General features: G+C 43.8%; 1 protein-coding gene across 1 annotated transcript in view; it reads right to left on the reverse strand.

Moving 5' to 3' along the window:
* Allc (allantoicase) overlaps positions 1–21,111 on the reverse strand; it is a 29,550-nt gene that overhangs the window by 3,018 nt on the left and 5,421 nt on the right. The window contains exons 3-9 of the mRNA XM_032908625.1: positions 20,213–20,300; positions 18,915–19,040; positions 17,663–17,742; positions 16,781–16,913; positions 10,912–11,067; positions 10,357–10,430; positions 8,489–8,597 (exon numbers count right to left, since the gene is read on the reverse strand). Of these exons, the coding sequence (XP_032764516.1) occupies positions 8,489–8,597; positions 10,357–10,430; positions 10,912–11,067; positions 16,781–16,913; positions 17,663–17,742; positions 18,915–19,040; positions 20,213–20,300 (766 nt within the window). The remainder of the gene's footprint in view (positions 1–8,488; positions 8,598–10,356; positions 10,431–10,911; positions 11,068–16,780; positions 16,914–17,662; positions 17,743–18,914; positions 19,041–20,212; positions 20,301–21,111) is intronic.

Raw genomic sequence — 21,111 nt, forward strand, 5'->3', positions numbered from 1 at the left:
ATTAAAATTCAAGCATGCACAAATAAACTGACATGTCACCTGCCTCTCATGATAGGCTTGTCAGCCTCGGTGACCAATAAGATGATCAGTATGATCTCACATGAGGTCTTTCCGAATGGTGCCAACCTCTGGCCCCCGTGCAACTGCACACACACACACACACACACACACACACACACACACACACACACACACACACGCATGCACGCACTCACGCACAGACACCTCACAGGCTAAACAAATAAACCACAATCTGCCAAAGGAGAGCCAAAAACATAAAAGGTTTTGGAAATATTTTATACCCACTAATAAACCTGATCTTCACTGTATTGTTGAGCCTTCATATAATCAATATTAAAATTATGATTTGGGGAGGACAATCCTGAGACCACAGGACAGACTGTAACTTCTGCCCACCTTTGCCCACATCCCTGGCCCAAGAGGAAACTGCATAGGGCCTCTGGACACAGGAATATAGGAACAGTCAGCTGCAGGAGCCCACAGTCCAGGTCTGTGCCCACAACTGAACTGAACTGGACAAACTCCCTACACCCAAATCCCATGGCAGGGAGAGCTGGACCCTCAAAAGTGCAGACACTCCTGAGAAACCAGAGGAGACTATTCTCTGCCCACACTCCTGACCCAAGAGGAAAATCCCTAGTGCCATCTGTGCCCCCTGTGCAGAGGGACCTAGGAGAAGTTAGGGGCAGGACCCTTCTGGTTGCTGCCTTCACTGAGAGCTGAAAACCAGCCACCAGGAGCGACTATACACCTGAGAGCAGAACACTCTGTTACCAGAACCGGCTGAAAGAAAACAGGAAACCAGGTCTACAGGAGTGCTGACACACAGGCCTACAGGAGGGTCAAGCCACCGACAGAAACAGCAAGACAAGCTAATACCAGAGACAACCTGATGGTGAGAGGCAAGCACAGGAACCCAAGCAACAGAAACCAAGACTACTTGGCATCATCAGAGCCCAGTTCTCCCACCAAAGCAAACACTGGATATCCAAACACACTGGGAAAGCAAGATTTAGATTTAAAATCACATTTTATCATGATGACTTTAAGAAGGTCATAAATAACTCCCTTAGGGAAATACAGGACAGCACAAGTAAACAAGTAGAAGACCTTAAAGAGGAAGCACAAAAAAATCCCTTAAAGAATTACAGGGAAACACAACCAAACAGGAGAAGGAATTAAACAAAACCATCCAGGAGTTAAAAATGGAAATAGAGGGGTTGGGGATTTGGCTCAGTGGTAGAGCGCCGGCTAGAAGCGCAAGGTCCTGGGTTCAATCCCAGCCCAAAAAAAAAAAATAAAATGGAAATAGAAACAATAAAGAAAGCACAAAGGGAGACAATCCTGGACACAGAAAACCTAGGGAAGAGGTCAGGATTCATAGATGTGAGAATCACCAATAGAATACAAGAGATAGAAGAGAGACTCTCAGGGGCAGAAGATACCAAAGAGAACATTGACACAACTGACAAAGATAATGTAAAATGGAAAAAGCTCCTAACCCAAAACATCCAGGAAATCCAGGACACAATGAGAATATCAAACCTAAGGATAATAGGTATAGAAGAGAGTGAAGACTCCCAACTTAAAGGGTCAATAAATATCTTCAACAAAATTATAGAGGAAAACTTCCCTAACATAAAGAAAGAGATGCCCATAAACATACAAGAAGCCTACAGAACTCCAAATAGATTGGACCAGAAAAGAAACTCCTCCTGTCACATGATAGTGAAAACACCAAATGCACAAAACAAAGAAAGAATATTAAAAGCAGTAAGGGAAAAAGGTCAAGGAACATATAAAAGCAGACCTATCAGAATTAACCAGACATCTCACCTGACACTATGAAAGCCAGAAGATTCTGGGTAGATGTTATACAAACCCTAAGTGAACACAAATGCCAGCACAAGCTACTATATCTAGCAAAACTCTCAATTAACATAGAGGGAGAAACAAGATATTCCATGACGAAACCAAATTTACACAATATCGTTCTACAAATCCAGCCCCACAAAGGATAATAGATGGAAAAGTCCAACACAAGGGGGGAAACTACACCTTATAAAAAGCAAGAAAGCATTTTCCTTGCAAAAAACCAAAGCAAGAGAACACGCAAATATAATCCCACCTCTAAATGCGAAAATAACAGGAAGCAACAATCACTATTCCTTAACATCTCTCAACATTAATGGATTCAATTTCTCAATAAAAAGACATGGACTAATAGACTGGATAAATAAAGAGGATCCAGAATTTTGCTGCATACAGGAATAACACCTCCGTGACAAAGACAGACACTACCTCAGAGTAAAAACTACTTTCCAATCAAATGGTCCAAAGAAGCAAGCTGGAGTAGCCATTCTTTTTTTTTTTTTTTTTTTTTTTTTTTTTTTGGTGCTGGGGATCGAACCCAGGGCCTTTCGCTTGCTCGGCAAGCGCTCTACCACTGAGCTAAATCCCCAACCCCTGGAGTAGCCATTCTAATAGCGAATAAAATTGATGTTCAACCAAAAGTCATCAAAAAAGATAAGGAAGGACATTTCATATTCATCAAAGGAAAAATCCACCAAGATGAACTCTCAATCCAAAATATCTATACTCCAAATACAAGGGCACCCACATTCATAAAAGAAACCTTGCACATTGCACCTCACAGAACAATAGTAGGAGATTTCAACACCCCACTCTCATCAATGGACAGATCATGGAAACAGAAATTAAACAGAGACATAGAGAAACTAACAGAAGTTATGAACCAAATGGACTTAACAGATATTTACAGAACTTTCCATCCTTAAACAAAAGGATATACCTTCTTCTCACCACCTCATGGTACTTTCTCCAAAATTGACCATATAATCGGCCACAAAACAAGCCTCAACAGATACAGGAAGATAGACATAATCCCATGCATCCTATCGAATCACCATGGACGAAGACTGGTCTTCAATAACAACAATAAGGAAAGAACGTCCACATATACATGAAAGTTGAACAATGCTCTACTCAATGACAACTTGGTCAAGGAAGAAATAAAGAAAGAAACTAAAAACTTCTTAGAATTTAATGAAAATGAAGTTACAACATACCCAAACTTATGGGACACAATGAAAGCTGTGCTAAGAGGAAAACTCATAGCTCTGAGTGCCTGCAGAAAGAAACAGGAGGAGCATATATCAGCAGCTTGACAGCACACCTAAAAGCTCTAGAACAAAAAGAAGCAAATACTACACCCAGGAGGAGTAGAAGGCAGGAAATAATCAAACTCAGAGCTGAAATCAACCAAGTAGAAACAAAAAGGACCATAGAAAGAATCAACAGAACCAAAAGTTGGTTCTTTGAGAAAATCAACAAGATAGATAAACCCTTAGCCAGACTAATGAGAGGTCACAGAGTGTGTGTCCAAATTAACAAAATCAGAAATGAAAAGGGAGACATAAATACAGAATCAGAGGAAATTCAAAAAATCATCAGATCCTACTACAAAAGCCTATATTCAACAAAACTTGAAAATCTGCAGGAAATGGACAATTTCCTAGACAGATACCAGGTACTGAAGTTAAATCAGGAACAGATAAACCATTTAAACAACCCCATAACTCCTAACGAAATAGAAGCAGTCATTAAAGGTCTCCCAACCAAAAAGAGCCCAGGTCCAGACGGGTTTAGTGCAGAATTCTATCAGACCTTCATAGAAGACCTCATACCAATACTATCCAAACTATTCCACAAAATTAAAACAGATGGAGTACTACCGAATTCCTTCTATGAAGCCACAATTACTCTTATACTAAAACCACACAAAAACCCAACAAAGAAAGAGGACTTCAGACCAATTTCCCTTATGAATATCGACACAAAACTACTCAATAAAATTCTTGCAAACTGAATCCAAGAACACATCAAAACAATCATCCATCATGATCAAGTAGGCTCCATCCTGGGTATGCAGGGAATGCTCAATATATGGAATTCCATCAATGTAATGTACTATAAAAACAAACTCAAAGATTAAAACCACATGATCATTTCATTAGATGCTGAGAAAGCATTTGACAAAATTCAACACCTCTTCATGACGAAAGTCCTGGAAAGATCAGGAATTCAAGGCCCATACCTAAACATAGTAAAACCCATATACAGCAAACCAGTAGCCAATATCAAACTAAATGGAGAGAAATTTGAAGCAATCCCACTAAAATCAGGGACTAGACAAGGCTGCCCACTCTCTCCCTACTTATTCAATATAGTTCTCAAGTCCTAGCCAGAGCAATCAGACAACAAAAGGAGGTCAAAGGATACAAATTGAAAGGAAGAAGTCAAAATATCACTATTTGCAGATGATATGATAGTATACTTAAGACCCCAAAAGTTCCACCAAAGAACTACTAAGTCTGATAAACAACTTCAGCAAAGTGACTGGGTATAAAGTTAATTCAAACAAATTAGTAGCCTCCCTCTACTCAAAGGATAAACAGACTGAGAAAGAAATTAGGGAAACAACACCCTTCATAATAGTCCCAAATAATATAAAATACCTCAGGATGACTTTAACCAAGCAAGTGAAAAATCTGTATGACAAGAACTTCGAGTCTCTGAAGAAAGAAATTGAAGAAGATCTCAGAAGATGGAAAGATCTCCCATGCTCATGGATTGGCAGGATTAACATAGTCAAAATGGCCATCTTACCAAAAGCAGTCTACAGATTCAATGCAATCCCCATTGAAATTCCAATCCAATTATTCATAGAGTCAGAAAGAACAATTTGCAAATTCATTTGGAATAACAAAAAACCCAGGATAGCTAAAACTATTCGCAACAATAAAAGAACTTCTGGGGGGAATCACCATCCTTGACCTCCAGCAGTATTACAGAGCAATAGTGATAAAAACTGTATGGTTTTGGTACAGAGACAGGCAGGTAGACCAGTGGAATAGAATTGAAGACCCAGAAATGCACCCACACACCTGTGGTCACTTGGTCTTTGACAAAGGAGCTAAAACATCCAATGGAAAAAAGATAGCATTTTCAGCAAATGGTGCTGGTTCAACTGGAGGTCAGCATGTAGAAGAATACAAATTGATCCATTCTTATTGCCCTGTACAAAGCTTAAGTCCAAGTGGATCAAGGACCTCCACATCAAACCAGATACACTCAAACTAATAGAAGAAAAAGTGGGGAAGAATTTCGAACACATGGGCACTAGGGAAAATTTCCTGAACAGAACACCAATGGCTTATGCTTTAAGATCAAGAATAGGCAAATGGGACCTCATAAAACTGCAAAGCTTCTGTAAGGCAAAAGACACTGTCATTAGGACAAAACGACGACCAACAGATTGAGAAAAGATCTTTACCAATCCTACATCTGATAGAGGAATAATATCCAAAATATACAAAGAACTCAAGAAGTTAGACTCCAGAGAGCCAAATAACCCTATTAAAAATGGGGTACAGGGGCTGGAGAGATGGCTCAGAGGTTAAGAGCACTGTCTGCTCTTCCAGAGGTCCTGAGTTCAATTCCCAGCAACCACATGGTGGCTCACAACCACCTATAATCAGGTCTGGTGCCCTCTTCTGGCCTGTAGTTGCATACATGCAGGCAGAAAGCTGTATGATGTATACATAATAAATAAATAAATATTAAAAAATAAAATGGGGTACAGAGATGAATTCACAGCTGAGAAATATCGAATGGCTGAGAAGCACCTAAAGAAATGTTCAACATCCTTAGGCATCAGGGAAATGCAAATCAAAACAACCCTGAGATTCCACCTCACACCAGTCAGAATGGCTAAGATCAAAAACTCAGATGACAGCAGATGCTGGCGAGAATATGGAGAAAGAGGAACACTCCTCCATTTTTGGCGGGATTGCAAACTGGTACAACCTCTCTGGAAATCAGTCTGGAGGTTCCTCAGAAAATTGGACATTGTACTACCTGGGGACCCAGCTATACCACTCCTGGACATATACCCAAAAGACGCTCCAACATTCAGCAAAGAAACATGCTCCACTATGTTCATAGCAGCCTTATTTATAATAGCCAGAAGCTGGAAAGAACCCAGATGCCCATCAACAGGGGAATGGATACAGACAATATGGTACATCTACACAATGGAGTACTACTCCGCTATCAAACGAACTGGGAACAGAACCCCTGTTGGAGGAATTAGAGAAAGGATTGAAAGAGCTGAAGAGGTTTGCAACCCCATAAGAACAACATTGCCAACCAACCAGAGCTTCCAGGGACTAAACCACTACCAAAAGACTATACATGGACAGACCCATGGCTCCAACTGCATGTGTAGCAAAGGATGGCCTTGCTGGGCACTAGTGGAAGGAGAAGCCCTTGGTCCTGCCAAGGTTGGACTCCCAATGTAGAGAATTGTCAAGGGGGCAGTAGGGGGATGGATGGGGAGGGGAACGCCCTTGTAGAAGAAGGGGAGGGGAGGAGTTAGGGGGCTTATGGACAGGAAACCGGGAAAGGAAATAACATTTGAAATGTAAATAAGAAATACCCAATTAGAAAAGATCTTTACCAATCCTACAACAGATAAAGGGCTTAAAAATATACAAAGAACTGAAGAAGTTAGACCAAGAGGGAGACAAATAACCTATTAAAAAATGGGGTTCAGAGCTAAACAGAGAATTCACAGCTTAAAAAAACACCTAAAGAAATGTTCAACATCGTTAGTCATAAGGGAAATGCAAATCAAAACAACCCTGAGATTTCACCTCACACCAGTGAGAATGGCTAAGATCAAAAACTCAGGTGACAGCAAATGCTGGCGAGGATGTGGAGAAAGGGGAACACTCCTCCATTGTTGGTGGGGTTGCAGACTGCTACAACATTCTGGAAATCAGTCTGAGGTTCCTCAGAAAATTGGACATTGAACTGCCTGAGGATCCAGCTATACCTCTCTTGGGCATATACCCAAAAGATGCCCTAACATATAAAAAAGACACGTGCCACTATGTTCATCGCAGCCTTATTCATAATAGCCAGAAGCTGGAAAGAACCCAGATGCCCTTCAACAGAGGAATGGATACAGAAAATGTGGTACATCTACACAATGGAATATTACTCAGCTATCAAAAACAATGACTTTGTGAAATTCGTAGGCAAATGGTTGGAACTGGAAACTATCATCCTGAGTGAGCTAACCCAATCACAGAAAGACATACATGGTATGTACTCATTGATAAGTGGCTATTAGCCCAAATGCTTGAATTACCCTAGATGCCTAGAACAAATGAAACTCAAGACGGATGATCAAAATGAATGCAGATCGCATTGAGAGACACAGCCAGAATACAGCAAATACAGAGGCGAACCAGCAGGAAACCACTGAACTGAGAACAGGACCCCTGTTGAAGGAATCAGAGAAAGAACTGGAAGAGCTTGAAGGAGCTCAAGACCCCATATGTACAGCAATGCCAACCAACCAGAGCTTCCAGGGACTAAGCCACTACCCAAAGACTATACATGGACTGACCCTGGACTCTGACCTCGTAGGTTGCAATGAATATCCTAGTAAGAGCACCAGTGGAAGGGGATTCCTGCTAAGACTGAACCCCTAGTGAACTAGACTGTTGGGGAGAGGGCAGCAATGGGGGAGGGTTGGGGGAACACCAAAGGAAGGGGGGGGAGGGGATGTTTGCCGAAACCGGAAAGGGAAAACACTGAAATGTATATAAGAAATACCAAGTTAATAATAATAAAAAAAAAAGAAATACCCAATTAAAAAAAACTATGATTGGAAATCATTTAAAAACTAATCATTCAAAATATGAATGTAAACTACCACCTCCTGCTATAGAGGCAGCTAAACAATCATGAGATGCCCAATCCAATACTTTCATCTCCTAACAGATACTTCACAGCCTCTTTGACTTTTTTAATATAATAGGCAACATCTATATTTCATTAAAAAGCAAGTACAGGGGTTGGGGATTTAGCTCAGTGGTAGAGCACTTGCCTAGGAAGCGCAAGGCCCTGGGTTCGATCCCCAGCTCCGAAAAAAAGAACCAAAAAAAAAAAAAAGCAAGTACAGACTAACCAGGAAAATGCCCAAATTCTTTTGGCTACTGGATCAACCTCTCTGCTTTTCTCACCAGGTCTTTGTACCTTCCAAGGAGAACCTGCCTCACATCAACCTGGAATCTCCTGTGAGTCCTGGTCTGTCTCTGTAAGTCTCTAGCTCACAGTCTGAAAAGTCAGGACAAGCTCTGCCCTAGAGCTGCAGCCTTCTTCCTTTCAGAACTTTCTAACAAGATGACCCTCAGAGCCATGCAGCCAACGAGGGCCTCTCAAGAGACACCGAATGACAGATGAGAGGGACCCTCCTCAAAGTTGCACAGCTGAACAGGAAGAGCGACACTCCAGCCGGGACTCCCATGGCACCTGCTGTCTGCACAGCGAGCCCGCCAGCTGTACAGTGCTGCCGGCCTTGCCAGAAACTTACCTTTAAAGTACTTTGTATCAATTTCAATTTGAGTGATGACTCCAGGATGTGCCAATCGGAACACTGCCCACTCACAACCTGGGACCTGAAGAAAGCCATTCTCGTTACCCTGGAATTCAAAACAAACAATAAATCAAAAGCCAACTTGGATTTGAGAAAGTCAACCTAAGCACTGGCAGGAGAAGCTCACATATCATATTGTGTTTATTACAAACAAGCCAAGTGTGGTGGCATGGTGCACATCTGTAACCTCAGCACTTGAGAAAAAGAAACGAGAGGGTTAAAAAGTTCAAGGCTAGCTTGTCTAACTGACACCCAGTCCACACACACACACACACACACACACACACACACACACACACACACACACACACAGTATGACCAATGTTTAGGCACTTCCTGTGTGAATTGCCCCCTTGCCCCTTTGGTGGTCGCATTGCCTTCTGAGTTCATTGTATTCAGCAAATTTGTATAAGTTTCTGATACAGTGTCTATGTCAATGTCAAGTTTCATGAAGAATGTTACAAGCATAGAGATGCTGATCTACTTCAGCCTGTGGGTTCTCTAAATTCTTTGACCATCCAAAGCAAGTATGTTCCTAGTCAGCATCTATCATCACAGCCACTGGCCTCCAAACCTTGCTTCTCCAGAAGGGGTCTATTTGTATCTGGAAGGACTAGGAGACAGAAAATCAGACCCCAGAGAGAGGAGCAGCTATAAGTTTTTAATGGGATTTGCAAACCGAATGGGGTTTGGGTTTGGTTTGGTCAAGGTTTCACTAAACTGTTGTTGGCTTTAACACCCTCTATGGAGTCGCACTCACCAAAACCATCTCACTCTAGGGAACATGGACCTTAAAAGGGCATCTAATCCAGCCCTTCCAACAAAATTTACTCATCTCTTTTTGCTTCATTAACCTTAGATTCTGAGGGGCCAACAAAATGGCTCATCAGACAGAGGCACTTGCTACCAGGACTGAATTCAATACCTGAGATCCACATAATGGAGGGAGGAACCCAAGGCTGACAATTAATTAATTACCTAATTAATTAAATATAATTTAGATTATTTTCTTCCTTTAGTAAATAGAATATTTAAAAATTTTGACTAGAGCACCCAACAAGGCAGGTTTAGTCTTCTGGTAAAATTTAGTACAATACTGTACCAGATAGATAGTGGAAACGGTAGGAAATTTGAAAAAATGCAGAGAATAACAACAAAATCTTAGACCATGAATTAGACCGCGAGTCTTTGGTTTGGTTTGGTTCAGGGATTCTGTCGGCTTGTGTTTTGAGAAATGGCCTCATGTAGCACAGGCTAGCCTAGAGCTCCCTATGCCTTCCCTGGTTTCATTCCTGTTGCTAGAACGTTCTAACAGAGAACAGCCCAAGAAAGACGGGGTTTATCATCATCTCAGGAAGTCAAAGCAGGGAAGACAAGCGGCTGGCTACATCATGTTCATTTCATGCTGTTAGTATGATTAGTACTCAGAGAGCCTTCTCTCTTCTAATTCAGTCCAGGGACCCAAACCACGTAATGGTGCTATGCACATGGTCTGGGTCCTACATCATTTAATAGTCAAAGCAACCTCTCCCACAGACATGCTCATAGGTGAGTCACCTCTAGAGAAAAGATTCCCTTCTCAAGTAATTCTAGGTTGGGTCAAATTAACAGTTAAAACTAATGTACAAAGTAACTGAGGATGGCTTTGAACTCCTGATCCTCCTGCCTCTGTCTCCCCAGAGAGTAAAGATGCCCAGCTCAAACAGATCCCTCATGAAGTGCACTTCTCCATGATGTAAAGGGAAAGTAGTATTTTTTAAACATTTTCTATAAACACTCGAAACCACCGTTGTTGCTGGTCTTACTTCTAACACTGGGGGTCGGTCCAGTCTTCTCGCTGTTTCCCAACCATCTGCTATGGACTTAGGATCGCCAACACCTACAGGAAATAGCTGGGGTTAATGGACTGACCTTTGATTTAATTTGAATGTGAGAATGGGCTCGCTGTTATTAAATTTCATATCCCAGAATCCCAAGTATCTCTACATAAATTAATTTTAGTAGAGGTGGTATTTCTATGAATTCACAGCCACAAAACTGACTGATTTAATTAATTTTTCCCTTAGAGCAGCCTCTTCGGCTGAAATTAAGAAGGACTGTGACTTTTTTTTTCAAGACAGGGTTTTTCTGTGTAACCAGCCTGGCTGTTCTGGATTTTGCTCTGCAGACTTGCCCTGCACCACTGATGGCCAACAGGACTCTGGCTTGCTGACTGACTCCATATCACAAAGGCATTGAGGTAGCCTCATTTTTCGAAAGAGCCTCCCACCCCACCTGGGGCATCATTCTGCCCATTCTCAGCTTGCAATGCTGAAGCCCACCTTTCTACACGAAGTCTGGCTCGTGGGGTCCCCTCTCACCTATCATATTATTTGGATGTCCAAAGTGTGCGTTACTAAATCCTACACAGACACCCCCGAAAGCAATGGCCACCAGGTCTACAGGTTCCGTGGAATCCAGTGCAGCCCAGTCTCTCTGTCCAGTACCGTATACTCGAAGGCGTGCAACGCCACCATCTGAGAAGGAAAAGGGACTGTGTTACTATTGGTAGAGCCAGCTGTTGGTGTGTTTCGGAGCCTAGGGGCATGTCAGCTTTCTCCCATCTCCTGTCCCTCTCGGCTTACAACACGGCAAGCCCTCTGCCTGGGCCCCTACCATGGTCTCTGTCCCAGGATCCTGCAGCAGACACTGCCCAGGCCCCTGCAGTAGACACTGCCTCAGGCTCCTGCAGCAGACACTGCCTTGTCCCTGAGCAAATTCCTCAGGTCTCCCACACTACTTGTCATTCTTGGCCCTCAAAATGTCATGGTTCTAAAAACACCTTGGTTTGCCTTCAGCACCCCATTTCCTGCCCATTCCCTAGTCCCCTGTCTAACTCACCACGCAACCGTTATGACCTCTCCCCTGTTCCTTCACTCCATGGCTCTAATGTAGCCTGAAGTTACTTTTTCACTTTGGTTTTATCTCTGCTAATACTGATGTCACAGACACAGAGTATAAAATCCCTGGAGAATAAACCAGTTACAGAGTGTCACATCTGTGAAGTTCCCAGCACAGGACAGAGCACCAGATTCCTTGTGAAACTGCTCCAGTAAAGTCAAAATTCAACTGAAAGTTGTCCATAATGTGTCTGGGAGCAGGAGCGGTGGTTCAGCACTTAAGAGCGTTCAGTGTTATAGCCTGGCACCCAAGCACCCGCACTGTGTGACTCACACCCACCTGTAACTCCAGCTCCAGGGGATCCGACACCCTCTTCTGGCCCCCTTGTACACTTGTATACATGTGTGCATACGCATACACATGGGGACCGGGGGAGGGGGGGGAGACAGGAGGACTATTTAAAACACATTTAGTGTCAGGAGCAAACACTGGTGACCCTAAGACTCCTGTGGTGCTGTTCTGCAGTGACACAAAAGATGGTCCTGAAAAAACCTACTCACTTCTGAGCAGCTCAGCCTGACACAAGGCAAGAATAGAAGCAAACAGCTGCCCAGATCTACTCACAACCCCTGATCCTCACAGACAAGCCTCCTCCTTTGTCTGGATGTGGCTTTCTAGGAAGCAGGAGCCAAGCAGTTTTTGAAAAGACATATCATTTAACTAAATGCCGAATCTGAGCCCCATGTGTTTAAACATGGGAAAAGAATTGGTACCTAGCACAGTAGCACACACCTTTAACCCGCACTCTGGAGGCACAGCAGGCAGATCTCTAAGTTTGAAGCCAGCCTGATCTAAAGAGTAAGTTCCAAGACAGCCAGGACTATACAGAGAAATCCTGTCTTGACAGCAACACACACACACACACACACACACACACACAGAAAAAAATGTAAAGTTGAGTGTTCTGAAAATACTCTGATAATGAGTAGATACCTATGATTTCAATCTATAAAACCAGACTTCACTGGCATGAAATCTTAGAAAGACCAGGGACTATCCATCAAGAGGGCGACTGCTGCTATGGGACCCAGACATAGTGCCTCATTTCAGCACTAAGATATTTATCTCTCAGGTATAAAGCCAATTGTATCCCTTAACGGTAAGATTTTTCTTTCTAGAGTTAATATCCAGCCACACCTTCAAAATGATGAAGGCATCTCAAAATGCCTCTCCGTCCTCCACAGCTCAGTGACGGCATCCTAGGAGATTGCAGTACCTGCCCCTTCTAAAACCCTATCCCAGGGAGAGCCATCACAGATCAGCAGGAAACCAGCAAAGGGACAGGAGAAATCTGGAAGAAGGTGTCCACCCCTCACTTTCAACTGGGACAGTAGGCAATGGCCAACTGAGAAAGTACCAGCCTAGCAAGTGTGGGGCTCGCCCTGGGAAATGCCTGAGACTTTCTTTCAGCTCGTAAACGTCAAGCAACTTGGGTTGAACACATGAAGTTGCATTTGCCATAACCAAAAACAGAAATGTCTTGGGGCCGGTAAAATAGCTCAGCAGGTAAAGTTGCCTGCTATCAAGGAAAAGGGAGATTCTTAATTCAATCCCTAGAACCCCCATGATGGAGAAAGGTGATACAAGTTGTCTTCTGGCCACCACACTCATGCCAGATACAAGTTTGTGCGCACGTGCACACAAATAACACACATACAACACAGCTAATGTAAAGCTATTTTTCTTAAATGGGGATTACTTATGGCTTTACCTAAATACCTCAGCTCTGTTGTTCCTGTTGTCTTCATTGCTTCATACAAAGACCATGTCTGCTGACTGACAGTACACACTTCCTGAACCGCCACCCTCAGCCTGTGTGGGGTGGTGGTAAGCTGACCTCACAGTCAGCAGCCCCATCTTCATGACAGCTACTGTCTCTTAGCACTGCCCCACATGACTTCCAGACACACTCAGTCCCTTTACCAAAGTGGGTGCACCCAGAGTTTGCTGAACTACCAAGTAAGGAAAGGTCTCCCTCTCCCGTCTCTGCCCACACACCCCTTCCACCGTTTGCAGAATGAGTGGTGTTTGCAAGCTGATACTGAAAACACCTGTTCAGATGTTTACCATGAGGAGGTCTTCCTCCACACCATGACCTGGAAGTAAATTTGGTTACAACCACTTGATTTTTGACCTAAAACAAAAAATTCAAAAACAGACAACATAAAAAGGGGCATATATCCTCTTCCATAAATGGACCTGGAAACATTCGATATCCATATGTAGAAAAATGAGTGCAAGGGTGACCCAGCACTTGGGAGACAGGAGGGAGGCAGATCTCTGTGAGTTCAAGGCCAGCCTGGTCCACAAAACAAATCCAGGACAGCCAGAACTCATATACAGAGAGATCCTACTTTACCAAAAGAAAAAAGAAAAAGAGAAGAAAAATAAAATTATCTCCATATCTCTCACCCTGAACAAAAATCAAATCCAAGTGGATCAAAGACATCAATACAAGACCTAACATTGTTAGGGGAAAATATTTCACAACATGGAGATAAGGATAAATTTCTGAAAAGATTTCTATTAGTACAAAAAATAACCCTAGAATCACATGAAATTAAAAGGCTGCTGCTCAAAGAGGGAAACAATCACCAGAATGAAGACAGACTTGGGGAAGGGAAAACGTTAACTATACATCAGATAAGAGATCAATGTCTAGAATATACAAAGAAAAAATGAACAAATAAAACCAAACCATCTAATCAGTGAATGGGCTGAACTGAATAGACAGCTCCTGAAGAAGAAACACAGAGGGCCAATATCTGAAGTGATCTTCATCCTCAGCTATCAGAGGAACGCAAATTAAGACTGCTTTGAGATCCCATCTTACCTGTTAGATTGTCTACCATCAAGAAAACAAGAGGTTGGAAACGCAGTTTTTCAAAGAAAATATACAAATGACCAGTAAACACACAAGTTACCATTGTTAGTCACCAAGGGAATGCAAATCAAAAGGACAGTAAGACATCATTCACGCCCACCAGGTGACAAGACACCAGGAGGGAACTGAAGGGGGCAAACACCTTATACATGGCTGCCATTTTGGAAATTTCTCAAATCCTCAAACACAGAGTTAGGATATGATCCAGAAATGTCAATTTTAGGTATAAGCTAAAGACAGAAATATTGAGAGAGAGAGAGAGAGAGAGAGAGAGAGAGAGAAATATGTATAAGTTGGAGTTGGAGAGATAACTCAGTGGTTATGAGCACTGGCTACTCTTCCAGAGGACCTGAATTTTATTCTCAGCACCACAGAGTGGCTCACAACCCTCTGTAACTCCAATTCCAGAGGATCTGATGCCTTTGTCTGGCCTCCATAGGCAAACAAGACATACAAGTAAATTCTTATAAGTCAACATTAATAGCATACATAGTTCATTGTATCCAGCAGGTAGGAACAAATGTCTACCGATGAATGAACACATATAGAAATGGTTCTAACCATAAAATAGAATGTCATTTGGCAAAAGAGAAATGAAGTGCCCATACATGACACAATCAAGATGATTCTTGAAAGCATCAATGCTAAGTAAAGGAAACCAGAGACAAAAGACCAATAAAACATGACTCTGCTCCTTTGGTGTGTAAAGGAGTCAAATCTCTGAGCATGATGCATATAGTGATGCCTAGGTCTAGGGAAGGTGAAGGTCAATCTCTGGAGAAACAGAGCCCGGAGCCTTGTATGTACCAACCCAGTGCTCTGCCACTGCACTTCCTTCACAGTTAATAAAATGCCCTAACATTAACTATGTTTCATTTATTTATTGCCTATGCCTTAATTGTACACATCAAATGGGGGAGTCCTATGTTATTATGACATATTGCACTAAAGCTCCCATGTAAGAAAAAATAAAATGGAGACTGGAGAGATGGGCTAGTGGTTTACAGCACTCGCTGCTCTGCGAGAGGACCAGAGTTCAGTTTGCAGCACTCATGTGGAAGTTCGCAACTTCCTGTAACTCCAGCTCCAAGAGATCTGATCCCCTTCTTCTGAACCCTGCGGGCACCTGTGCTCACACATGCACATACATGCTCAGAGATACACACACATAGAAAAAATTTAAAGCAGAACCATACTTATACTACCTCAACTGTTAGCATACTTTTGAAATAAAAGTCAGTAGGCACCTGCAGGGGAGAGAGCTGGTCCTGAGGACGTGAGAGTAGATCTATCCTTGCCCCATCACTGGCTGTAGCATTCAGGGGAGAGGATCCTGTGCCTTGCTCTAACAGCACAGTGGAGTTGACCCTGGTGGCAGGGGCGTGGGTCAGCCAGCACAAAGGCATGAGAGCAAAGCAGGAGAGCTGGTCCTGCCTCCTACCAATGGTGGCATTGGGTGGCCTAGCTAGAGCAGTGCTGGGAGATTGTCCTGGTTTTCCAGGTAAGCGAGAGCTGGCAGCCTGAACTGCTAAGCTAGCACCGAGGCCCAGACAAAGGCTCTGAGTTAGCCCAACCCCAAATCTATATCATCTACAAAGAGTTGAGACATGCTGATCCAAAGCAGCAAGACCTCCATGATACAGGGCAACAACAAGATGAAAAGGAGGAGGCCCAGGGAAGATCCGATATTGATGGTGTCACAGAAGCCAGAGATCTCAAACCAGAAATGACTCACTGTAATGAACACTTGGAAGTGAAGATGTGTGGACAGAGGGACACACTGTGGGACACACTGTGACACACTACAGCTTCCATAATGAGGTATTTTCTATGCTTTGTTTTTTGGGGTGTGTGTGTGTGTGTGTTTATTTTGAGGATTTGCAAGGCTGAAGGGCATATATGAGGGGATGGGGAGATGAGTGGGACTGGGGTGCATAGTGTAAAACTCACAAAGAATTGATTAAAAGGTTTTTGTTTGTTTTATCCACAAAAAAAATGAGGGGTAATCAGTGGGAGACGTGGAATTCTAGCACAGCTCAGTTCCAACCCGTCTTAAGTTGATACATTTTTGCTTCTGGTTTTCCAGACAGGGTTTCTCTGTAACTCTGGCTCAGAGAACTCACTCTACAGACCAGTCTGGCCTCAGACTCAGAAATCCTCCTGTCTCTACCTCCCAAACAGTGGGGTTAAAGGTACCAGTCACCACCACCTAGCTAAACTGATACATTTCCATTAGCTACCCATTGGTGAGCAGAGTATCTGTTTCTTAAAGCACAAGAGAAATCACAATCCTAAAATACACCAAACTCAAACTGCCAGGAAAGGTGGCTTATTTTTTACTTCATATAAGCATGACAATGTAAGAAAAGTCCCTCATGCCTGTCGAAGGTCCCGGTCACACATACCTGGGAATATGTTGAGTCTTATATGAGTCCACCTCTGCTGGGAATTAACAAAAAAATAGTTGTGGCTGGAGTCAGGGTCCCCTGGCTTAAGCTCCGACATGGGAACCAGGTAATCCCAGGAGTGTGATTTCAGCTAGTAATAAAATACAGAAATGTCAGCATTGGCTCTTGAGAACAGCAACCTCTTATCCTGTGCAAGCATTAAGGAAGGAGATTGTGGTCGTTTTCGAATGACACAATGACACAATTTAATAAATAAAAAAAAAAAAAGTAAACTTCCTCTTGGGGATTTTTTCCCCCTATACTGATAGCATAGGTTATGGTGATGCTTGTAAACTGACCAGCTTTCCAATGCTGCTTTCTTGATTCTTAAAAGAACCAGAGCAGTAATGTGGGCATTCAGCTAAAACCCCAGGCTTTAAGCCTGAGGAGACAGTTGGCTGAAAGCTAGCTTCTCAAAAGGCTGCCTCATTCACTGTTCCCAGGCAGCTGCAGATCAACACATCTGTAACAGCACAAATTAATTACCAGACAAACTTAACACAAGAATAAGGTGCCAAGCTCAAGCCCCATTGTTTATCTTAAGTTCATCAGACACAAAGTTACTTCATCGAGTCACTGTGAGGGGTAAATGTGAAGGGTTTCCTAGTAGGGTCAGCAGCAGTGTGCAGCCACAGGCAGTGCCCAATGACCCTTCAAGACTGTGGACAGCCAGGCCATTCACACAGAGGGAGATGAACCACTGAGCAAACCTCTGTACTGTCACACTGTATGGCTACAAGAGATACAGCATGCCAGGTGGTGCATCCCAGGCAACTGCCTCACATACCCAGGCCTGAAACAGTCTCTTTACAGTTCTGGCACAGAGAACCAGCCTCTTACCTCAGTAATGGCTACAAATTCCTCAGACGTCGCTGCAGCCCCCATCTTAGCTCCTCTTGGTGGAATGTTTGTCACTGTATCTGAAGGCAAAACAACCACGCAGGATCAGGGTTGAGAAGCAAAGAGAACAAACTCTCTTTCTCTCTCTCTCTCTCTCTCTCTCTCTCTCTCTCTCTCTCTCTCTCTCTCTCTCTCTCGTGTGAGGCAATTGTCATCGATGTGACAGCCCCAACAACATCCTTGCTTTAGTCGCAGAATTACTGATTAGACTTTAGCATGCCACCTGGGGTCCCTCGCTGTGTAATTTACTAACTTACTTCAGAGTGCAGTGGAACACATTGTTACCACGTTTGCTCATCATTTCAGGTTAAGCCAAATCCCACACATGAGTCACTTTTCGAGTTCAAAATATTGCAAGGTTAGTTCCACAAGCTCTGCCACCACCCAAGTATCTGTCTCAGGCTCAGAATTTGCCAGCTCAGAAGCAGGAGCATCCACTAACAGTCAGAGCAGTTCTGACTTGTCTCTTAGGTGTCACTGGCCATGTCTTGCTTGTGCAGTCCCATCTCTCAGTCTGTCATTAACTTCCCCAGGAGCCTAGCCATCTGAGGAGAATAGGGCCAGCTCATCTGTGTAATTTACAGGACAGCAGAACCTGTCGTGCCACTGTGCACACAGCACTTTGTCAGCATCAATGTGTCCAGAGACACGAATTTATACTCACTAAAAATGTGTGCACACCCATATGACCATGAATTAACTAATTCAAATGTCTACAACAGATGACACAAATAAATGATGAAACCTGAATAATTTACAATATCCAGTTTTCCCAGGGGTAGAAAGGGGTCTTGCCTAAGAACCCCAGAGCTGCTGCACAATAGTGACCCCTAGATAGCTGATAGAATGGGCTGAAGCTTCTAGCCTATTCTAACCTTAGCTCTGGTTCCTCTGAGGTACAGCCCTAGAACCACCTTCCCCAGCAACACGCTCAGCAAATGCCCACACACACAGAGGAAGCACAAGAAGGCTCGTCTGCAGACCCGAGCACTGTGGGGATGACGGCTGCTATCTTGGGCCAGCAAACATTGTTAAACTGAACATTACCTCAGGACAGCCCATCGGGACCCTAGTTCTAAGACATCATTGCAGCCCAGCAACCTCAGAGCAGTGGCACATTTGCTCTTTACAGAAAGATGAGCATCAGCCTCCCATCCCATGGTCCTCTCTGAGGTCAGTGGCTCCCACCTACCTTCACTCAAGTTTGCTGCTTGAATTGACATTCGAGGAGCATAGTTCCCTGAGAAGTAAGAAATATCCACATCGATACCACGGATAATGCCCTGTATTCCCAGTTGGATCACACACCAGTCGTGACCTGTACAGCGGGACCACAGAAACGCCCATAATGTTCAGTAGAAGACAAGAGCACCCATGAGGTCCTATGGGGGATAGGGTGAGCACCAGAAGCTCCCACAGAGAGAACACCTGTGAAGTCCCATGGGAGATGACCAGAACACCTATGGGGCCCATAGGGGATAAGGAGAGCATCCTTGAAATCCCACTGGGAAATGATAGCAGCTATGAGGCCCCATCTTCCACCACGAAAGCACATGTTCAGTGTAATTCTCAAATGTGACCACCAAGGATCACCATGACCCACAGGGTCCCCAATTCTAATTTTTTTAAAAGAGGATTCAGAGAGACCAACTCAATTCCTTTCCTCAAAGCCTTTCCTTTCCCACTATTGTGCTAGGCAAATTGTAGATCTCTCTAACACTCCTTTTTCCAATCCTAAACCAGGGAAGACATTCCCTTCGGAAAGCTTCAGTGAGGCCACCATACTATAGAATTCTTCCAGCCTGGATCTTCTATAAGCCTACCCTCAACTCTCTAGGGTTCCCTACAGCTTCTATTCCACCCAGGCCCCAGTATGCCACATACCTACTAAGCCTTCAAGACACTGGCTTCACAGCAGAGTCCACCACACCCACTCCAGAGCTTCACATAGTGCAGGCTCAAACTAGCAAGTTTTACCTCTGTTGAGGTAATTCAAGGATTATCTTAAGTTTCTGATCTTCCTGCCTCCTCCACCCCAAGGCTTCCAGAAGACCAGGCATGGTGGTTTGAGTGGAAAGTTTCTCCTATAGGCTCACGTATTTGAACATTTGGTTCCCAATTAGCAGTGATGTTTGGAGAGACATAGGAGGTGGGATCTTGCTAGGGGACTATGTCCCTGGAGACAGGCTTTGAGGGTTTGAAGCTACTTCTAGTTTCACTCTCTGCTTTGTGCATGCTGTTACAGATGCGACAGCATCCTCTTCCTCCCCTTCTTGCTGCCCCTTGCTGCCATGCCTTCCCACCATGACAGACTCTAGCCCCCAGCGACTAAGCTCAAAACTAACTCTTTTCTATGAGTTTCCCTGGTCATATTATTTTATGGCAGCCATTGAAAAATTACTAATACACTAGGCAAGCTCTCTACCAGCTCAGCCTCATCCTCAGCCCAAGCAGTCATCAAGCACAGTGTGGGACGAACCCACTCCTTACCTGGAATTCTTTTGCGCCTGGTCTCCCATCCGTCCACCCATTTCCCAAACTCAGTGTATTCATTTTCCTTAAAACTCGGACTGTCGCTCTAAGAAGATGGACAAGGGATGTTAGCATTCATGAAGAGCTTGGGTTACCAGCCTGCCAGGTTATGTTCCAAAGAGATAGACAGAGAGAGCAAACAAGGACTCACTAGAAATGTCTGCCCACCTTCATGCTCAGCTCTACCACCAAGCCAGTGGGTGTCTCCATAGTTTGTATCGTCTGCAAACAGAACTCTTGTCTATGAACTCCAGTCCACAGAATGAGCCACTACCAGCAACAAGGGAGACCACACGCTGGTCCCGTCAATGCTGCCTGTCTGCTGTGCGTATGTGGGCACTGAGCAAATGGAACACTCCGAAGGCTATAAAAGATCATGGAAGGGGTCACCAGGCCCGGTCATGGGAGAGGCCGCTGGAAGCTTGGGGTCAGGATAGAACTGGAGACCTTGAGTTGTAGACACTGTGCCACCATGGTGGGACTCCTAGTGGCGACGATGCCACCTCAGACTCTTTCAATGAACCACTAAGCAATATGCTTCATCCTTGAGAACCAGGATGACTACGCAGATTCAGTGCATCATGGCGACATTGAAATGATATATGGACAACCTCTCACAGAGCGTTCCATGAGCTCCCAGCCAAGGGCCCGTGGGCCAGGCTTGCCCCTTGTACACCTGAGTTTCCTTCATCGGTCAAAGGCAGATGATTTTTAGTGCTGTCTCCCAACGAAGGTTACCACTGAAACTTATGCCAGGCTGCATAAGAAGTCCCCGTGCTTACTTAAGAGTTGGAAGCTGGCAACGTTTGCTTTTATTACGGATCATCCTTGATCTAATCATCTACAACATTCCAAAG

This window comes from Rattus rattus, chromosome 7 (genome assembly GCF_011064425.1).
Source record: "Rattus rattus isolate New Zealand chromosome 7, Rrattus_CSIRO_v1, whole genome shotgun sequence".
NCBI lineage: Eukaryota > Metazoa > Chordata > Mammalia > Rodentia > Muridae > Rattus > Rattus rattus.